Here is an 8,072-nt window from a genome sequence, read left to right on the forward strand (position 1 = left end):
GTTGTATAGCATAGTTCTATTATAGCATTGCTATATCATAGAGTTATAGTATAGTTCTATTATAGTATAGTGTATAAAGTTAGGGACAACATGAGTTGTAACATTTCTAGTCTAGTCTCCCAGCACTCCTGAGACGTCACCTGCTTGACTCGCTGTCCCGTGGGGCTGTCCGCAATGGTGAACCCGAATCCCTCCGCCCCCTTCACCATGGTTACAGTCAGGAGCTCCGCCCCCTGGCCTGCCGCCCCGGCAACCCCCGTGGCCCCCGATGACGCCATCGAGACGTTGTCGTCATGCGGGGTGAGGGGGGCGGGGCCGGAGCCGGGCGTGGTGGACGGCAGGGAGCCATCCAGGTGCGTGTCGCCAGGGTGGGGCGTGGACATCGGAGGGAGGGGCAGCTGGGAGCTCAGGGACAGGTACTCCAGGTAAGGGTCGTAGCCGCCACGGCCGTTCACCACCAGGGGGCGGTGCTCCAGGCCCATGGGCGTCAGGGAGGCGGCGGCGGCGGCGGCCGCTGCAGCGTTAGGGTCCTCGGGGTCAAAGGGCAGCGGGTAACCCCGGCACAGCACCAGGGTCACGCTCTGGCCAATGGGCACGGACTGGAACAGCTTGACCACGTCGGCGTGGGTGGTGCCCAGAACACAGATGTCGTTGATGTAGACGATGACATCACCTAGGGGGGAGGGACGCGCAGGGGAGAGAGTGAGAGGGTGAGGTGTGTGAGAGGGTGAGGGTGAGGTGTGTGAGAGGGTGAGGTGTGTGAGAGGGTGAGATGGTGAGGTGTGTGAGTGTGTGAGAGGGTGAGGTGTGTGAGTGTGTGAGAGGGTGAGGTGTGTGAGTGTGTGAGAGGGTGAGGTATGTGAGTGTGTGCGTGTGTGAGAGGGTGAGCTGTGTCTGTGTGGGGGAGGGCAGGGGCAGGCATAGGGCAGTGCCTCTGTGTGTGTCTGTGTGTGGGTAGCAGGGTCAGATAGGTTAGTGCCTCTGGGTGTGTGTGTGTGTGTGTGTGTGTGTGTGTGTGTGTGTGTGTGTGTGTGTGTGTGTGTGTGTGTGTGTGTGTGAGTGTGTGTGTGTGTGTGTGTGCAGATGGGTCCATCTGGAGCCCACTGGCATCCAGAGAAATGCATCACAATGCTGCCAAAAACACACACACAGGCACACACACATAGACACACACACACACATAAACACACACACGCGCACACACATACACATGCAGGCAGATGTGCACACACATATGTACTTTTCCGACATCCAATGTGTGTGTGTGTTCTGTAGTTGTGCTTCGCATGCGTTACAGGGAGAGGAGCAGCTTCTTGTAGCTGTAGTTAAAGTTATAGCCCCATGACCAATGCAGCTGTCTGAAATCCTCTATTTCACACTTCTAGAGGCCTTTCCATACATACACACACACACACACACACAAACACACCCAAATACATACACACATACAACCACACACACACACACAAACACACTTCCTGACAGCATCACCGCATGGCTCAAATAGGCCAGCTAATTTCAGTCAGGGAGAGAAAGTGTGTTGTGTGTGTGTGTGTGTGTGTGTGTGTGTGTGTGTGTGTGTGTGTGTGTGTGTTTGGTGCGTGTGTTTGGTATGTTGGGCACATTGGTGTGGGGGTTTTGAGAAAGGGAAAGATCAAGTGGGAGAAAGAGAAATCAGGACAGAGAGAAAGAGATAGAAGAGCAGAAAGACAGAGAGAAATGAGAAGAGAGAAAGAGAGAGACAAAGGAAGAGAGAAATGAAGAGGAAGATAAAGAGAGAGAGAGAGGAGAGGGGGCAGAGAGAAAGAGAAAGAGATATTCTGGGTTTTCTAGCCTTACTAAAATGATGAGTTTAGACACCAACAGAGTCCAGGCATGAGGCCAGCTAATTAAGCCAGTGGAGGACAGAGATAATCAGGCTCCAGTGCCCCTCTCTCTCCCTCTCTCTCCCTTTCTCTCCCTCTCTCTCCCTCTCTCCCCCTCTCTCTCCCTCTCTCTCCCTCTCTCTCTCAAAATATACTGCAATACTCTGAGGTGAAAGCACCTCAAATGAATATCATACCACGACGTGTTGCGTTGATTAGCCTGAGGTACATAAAGTGTGATTAGTGCTTATTAACGCCAAATCATGGAAACATGTTTTAGTGGATCAATATCATACTTCAAAGACCAATATTATGAGAACTAGGGTAAACTCTGCTCTGTGCTTTAGCACAGGGAGAGTTAGGGTTAGGACCTGTAGACTAAATCTGTCGCTACATTGATTTGACCAAGTCAATAGAGAACACAATCTTACATGTCTTGATATACTGTACCCGTGTGTGTAACCTCTGCGTGCGTGTGCGTGTGTGTAACGTGTGTGTGTGTAACCTCTATGTGTGTGTTTGTGTGTACCCTCTGTATATGTGTAACCTGTATGTGTCTGTGTGTGTGTCTGTGTGTGTGTGTGTGTGTGTGTGTGTGTGTGTGTGTGTGTGTGTGTGTGTGTGTGTTACCGGTGTCCATCTTGCCGTCCTGAGCTGCAGGGCCCTCTGGTATGACACTCTTGACCTGCAGGAACTCGTCCGGCTCGTCTCCTCCGATGATGGTGAAGCCGAAGCCCATGCTGCTCTTCTGCAGCGCCGTGGACAGGAAGCTGCCCTTCAGCTGGGTGGGGTCCCGCGTGAACGGGGGCCTCTCTGTGAGAGGGAACACACACACACACACACACACAATGTGAACAGGGGAGGGGTGTGCCAACTCAAAATTGGCACAGCTAATGTGAATGTAGGCCTACTTGTGTTTGTGTTATTTAACTCTGCTCTTCCAGCAGCTCTCAGCACCAGGCCTACTGGACAGCTCTCAGCACCAGGCCTACTGGACAGCTTTCAGCACCAGGCCTACTGGACAGCTCTCAGCACCAGGCCTACTGGACAGCTCTCAGCACCAGGCCTACTGGACAGCTTTCAGCACCAGGCCTACTGGACAGCTTTCAGCACCAGGCCTACTGGACAGCTCTCAGCACCAGGCCTACTGGACAGCGCCTGGGCGCAAACACGCGTTGGAAATCCTACTTAATGGCCTACAGCTGCGCGGAGCCAGAGAGACGGTGGAGAAATTAAGAAGGCGAACAGCCAAGAACAATAAACATGTTTGATTTCATTGAACCTTAGTTTTTGTAATATCCATATATCCAGTTTTTGTAATACCCATATCTCCCAGTGTGAGTCTGTGTGTATATGTGTGTATGTGTGTATGTATGTATGTATGTATGTATGTATGTATGTATGTATGTATGTATGTATGTATGTATGTATGCATGCATGCATGCATGCGTGTGTGTATGTGTGTGTGTGTGTGTGTGTGTGAGTGTATGTATGTATGTGTGTGTGTGTGTGTGTGTGTGTGTGTGTCTGTGTGTGTGTGTGTGTGTGTGTGTCTGTGTGTGTGTGTGTGTGTGTGTGTGTTTGTGTGTGCGCGCCTGTGCACTGTTTCCGCTGGTAAGGCAAAATCCTTGCCGCCACACCATACATTTGATATAAAAAATAATAATACAAAGGCTATATACGGCTATATACAAGGCTATATACTGTATATTAAAGTCTTAAATAAAAAATCTGTTACTTTCTGAATATTTCTGCCTAAATGCACTTTCAAAGCCATGATAATGATGCCGTGCCCGCATTTTTATTTTCAATAATAGCTTGGGCCGCGCGCTCCGCCAATGCTGCTTTCTGTGCTCAACTCAAAAGACGTGCGTGAAGGGATGTTTTCTTCAGTGAGCCTATTACAAAATAATATAGGCTAGTGTTTAACCAGTGTTTGAATTGGACCATAATGTGCCGGTACCTAGCCTACTCCTCAATAGGGTACATAGCAGTTTAAAGTATATTAATGTTTGTAATCAATACGTGGACTCATACACTGTAGAGACAGATAACGTTCCAGTAAGAAGTGCCAACAGCTCCTGCCCCTCTGGCCTATTTGGTCTTATCATTCACTGATGACAACTGGCGGATCCCAAAGCCTATATTTTCCAGATGGACCTCCGACAATATTTGAAGAGAAACAGAAAGTAGAATGATGTTGAGAGCAGTCAAGTACAGTAGGCTAGCCTATTGCTTCCCCTGGACCAGTAAACTCTGTTTGGGCAAGTGCCTCATGCAGTTGTCTGATCGGACAAGTAAAAACTATAGTTGAAGTGTGATAAATATGTAACGTTATCTAAAAAATAAAGTGAAGAAACACGACGTGAAGCTACACATGCACCCAGTAGCCTAGCCTATGTTTGGGCTGAAGCGGAGCCTCCATCTACGTAGCTTATGTGCTGCTGTCTGTCAGTCAGCAAGCATAATTTATCAATGAGACGGCCCACACCACAAGTGCGAGTACAACATGCGAATCAGAGGCGCTGCCCTGACTGACTTACTGACTGACTGACTGACTGAGCGACCGTCTTTTTGGCTGGCTGAACCGAAAGTTTAACGACGCTAGCTTGCGTTAATGTTCCTCCAGCCTCCTAAAAAGTGCAAGTCAAAGCAACAGCAAATGCAACCAAATATCAGTTTAGCGTAGCCTAATCTAGCCTATTATTTATGTAAGCTATGTAAAAACGGCAGTGATTGTGGTAGGAGAAGACAGGACCAGCACAGAGTTGAGGGACAGGTGAGAGAGGAGAGGATAGAGGTTGTTAAGAGGAGAGCAGGAGAAGAGAAGGAAGGGGACAGGAGAGAGTGAAGATGAGAGATTAGAAAGAGTCTGATGATTTAGACCATGGGTTCCCAAACTCCATCAATGTGGGCCTCCCCTCTGAAAACAGTGACACACCCGTGCCCCCCCAACCCCCAAAATGTGTCCATTATGCAAGACAGCGTTAGCTAGCCCATAACGTTACACAGCTAAGTTAGCTCGGTGGCACCTGTTGCTAGTTAACGTTATGACGTTTTCGCACAATACATTCATGCCTGCGGGGGGAGGCTCTCTCTGCACTATCCACAAATTTAGCATACATCTCTCCCATTATTTATTTCAATCCCATTTATTTCAATTAACCATCCCTCCGCGCCTCCCATGAATTTCTTTGGGGCCCCCCAGGGGAAGCCCGCCTCACAGTTTGGGAATGCCTGATTTAGACGGTAAGAGTATGCAGTTAAGCATCAATGGGCAACAAACATTAATTTCTATAAAATAAAACATTCTATCTATTATTCTCACCCCATAACTCAAAATTAAAGAAAACATATTTCATGTAGGCTAAACGTGCTGTTTCAGTATATTTTTCAATTTATGTCTCACGATTTTGTTACTTTAATTCTTTAAAAGTCACCAGAATACAGGAAACTACAGTACGTCTCTGAAACTTTTGAGGACCCCCAGAACCCCACTTTGGTATAGAAATCCTCCCTATTTTGGCGGTCTTGAGCTTGGCAACATCACACCAAGAGATCAATTCCACAGGAAACACTGTGTGTGTGTGTGTGTGTGTGTGTGTGTGTGTGTGTGTGTGTGTGTGTGTTTGTGTGTGTGCGTATGTGTGTGTGCGTGCGAAAGATAGAGAGAGCAACTTAAAGGGGAACGCCGCTGTCATAGCAAGTTTAGCTCAAATGTCGCTTTGTCCTCAATGAAACCGATCCGTACATACCAACATTTAATCGATCCGTGCAGTAGTAAGCTAGCTCCTATATCCTCTGTGCGCGCACCCCCTTTTTAATGGAGGTCTATGGGCTTCTGCTAAAAACTATGATAAACATGCATTTTCAAGGCAGACTAGATGCCTAATTAGGTCTTTTGAGGGGGGCTTGAAAGATGTGTACAACTCATGGAAGCACAAATCATACCTATATGCCTACTAAACTATACCTTGGTGAATTAGTCACTGAACTAAACTCTCTCTTGTGACTCTAAACTAAACTAGCTAACTCCTTTTCACCGGAGCCAGTCTTCCCCGTCGTCAAGCATACTTCGTATGCTATATACTTCGTATATAGCGATTGGCTGCTCAGTCTGCTCAGCCCCACAGTCTTAAAGAGACAGACGGCCTTTTTAACAGTGTGTGTGTTTGTGTGTACCTCTGTATATAGTGGGCAGTGGAAGCGCAGAAAGACCCTGGCTCTGCATCTGTTGTTGCTGGTCCAGCCGTCTCTTGGCCTCTAGAACCGGGTTCTCGAACTGGGTCCTCCTGTTGATGTGGCTGCACACACACACACATACACACACACACACACACACACACACACACAGACACACACACACACACAACTCCAGCTCACATCACAAGCTTATTCAACACATATAAACACCATGACATGAAAATGAATCAGGGGAGATGGACAGAGGGGAGGGGGTGGTACAGGCCTGCTTATTTCCCCAAAATAGAAATACTCTCTCTTCTCTATTCCAGTTTTCCGTGCCCTCTTTCGAATCCTATGATGTCTCTGTCACGTATCCAATCACGCTCACCATTGCTGTTGTGTATCGCCCAGCAGGCCCCCTTGGTGAGTTCCTGGAGGAGCTTGATACACTAGTTTTGCACTTCCCTGATGATGGGTCCGCAATCATCCTTCTCGGCGACTTCAACATCCAGAGTGAGAAATTGGAACCTCTTTTCTCTTTCCTCTCCTCCTTAGATCTTCACCTCTCTTCTCCTACTAACAAAAGCAAGCAGCTGGATCTCATCTTCCCTGTCTTCATTGACACTGTTCCACCACTGACCTCTCTGTCACTCCCCTCCATCTCTCTGACCACTATTTCATGTCCTTCTCCCTCTCCCTCCCGTCTTCCCCTGTAATTCCTCCTCCTACCCACATGGTTACTATCCGTATCCATCTCCGCTCGCTCTCCCCTACTGACCTTTTCTCTGCCGTCACCTCCACCCTCCCCACCCCTGAATCCTTCTCTCTCCTACCCTCTGATACTGCCACTGATATTCTCCTCTCTACTCTTTCCTCTTCTCTGGACAATGTCTGTCCCCTCACCTGGACCTGGGCCAGCACACCCAACTCCACCTGCCCCATGGCTGTCGGACTCAGTGCGGAGAACCTGAGAATAGTTGAGCTGATAGACGGAGCCTCAGAATAGCTGAGCGTAAATGGAGGAAAGGCAGACTCCCAGAGGACCTTCTTAATTTCCAATCCAAAGACACAGTGGTGACGCAGACCCGGCCTGCGAGGAATCTGGGTGTGACCCTGGATGACAAACTGTCGTTCTCCGCACATATCACATCCGTCACATGCTCCTGCAGATTCATTCTCTACAACATCAGGAGGATTTGCCCTTTCCTCACTGACGAAATGGCGCAGGTGCTCATCCAGGCCCTGGTCATCTCCCGCCTGGACTACTGCAACTCCCTCCTTGCTGGGGCCCCGGCGTCAGCCATTAAACCTCTGGAACTTGTCCAGAAAGCTGCTGCTCGCCTGGTGTTCAACCACCCCAAGTTCTCTCACACAACTTTCCTTCTCTGTTCCCTACACTGGCTCCCTGTAGTAGCTCACATCCAGTTTAAAACTCTGGCGCTAACCTACAGGGCAATGAAAGGAACAGCCCCCTCCTACCTCCAGGCCATGGTCAAAACCTATAACCCCCCCCCCCTGACCACTATGCTCTGCTACCCGGGGGCGACTGTCTGCCCCGTCACTCCGAGGTCGCTGCGGTAAAACGGCACGGTCACGGCTCTTCTCTGTCCTGGCCACGCAGTGGTGGAACGAACTGCCCGCTGACGTCAGGACAGCAGAATCGCAGCTCATCTTTCGTCGCAGGCTCAAAACTCATCCCTTCAAGAAGTACTACAGCGATCCACCCTCTTAAGCACCTATTGTATTTTAGATTGCTATTCTTGCACTTTGCCTTCAGCACTAGATTATGCTCTTAGTCACTTTTTTTTTTGAAAGGAGATGCACTTGTGAGCTCTGGCAAGTAGTAGTACATTGGCTTTTCCTACAGTACGTTAAATGCAATTATTGTTAGTCGCTTTGGATAGAAGCGTCAGCTAAATGACTGTAATGTAATGTAATGAAATATCGGGTGAGGGAGGGGTGAGAGACGCTGGGTTGAAGGAAGGGGAGGTGAACACAGGGTGGGGTAACTTACTCTACGTA

The 8,072-nt window shown here is 48.8% G+C and overlaps 1 protein-coding gene across 1 annotated transcript in view; it reads right to left on the reverse strand.

Annotated features, from left to right (window-relative positions):
* magi2b (membrane associated guanylate kinase, WW and PDZ domain containing 2b) overlaps nucleotides 1-8,072 on the reverse strand; it is a gene marked incomplete at both ends in the record, with an annotated part of 66,563 nt that overhangs the window by 16,669 nt on the left and 41,822 nt on the right. The window contains 4 exons of the mRNA XM_084452612.1: nucleotides 141-673; nucleotides 2,496-2,678; nucleotides 6,048-6,169; nucleotides 8,065-8,072. The exon at nucleotides 8,065-8,072 is cut by the window's right edge and continues 50 nt beyond it. Coding sequence (XP_084308738.1) covers nucleotides 141-673; nucleotides 2,496-2,678; nucleotides 6,048-6,169; nucleotides 8,065-8,072 — 846 coding nt within the window. The remainder of the gene's footprint in view (nucleotides 1-140; nucleotides 674-2,495; nucleotides 2,679-6,047; nucleotides 6,170-8,064) is intronic.

Source organism: Borostomias antarcticus, assembly GCF_949987555.1.
Source record: "Borostomias antarcticus genome assembly, chromosome: 18".
Lineage (NCBI taxonomy): Eukaryota > Metazoa > Chordata > Actinopteri > Stomiiformes > Stomiidae > Borostomias > Borostomias antarcticus.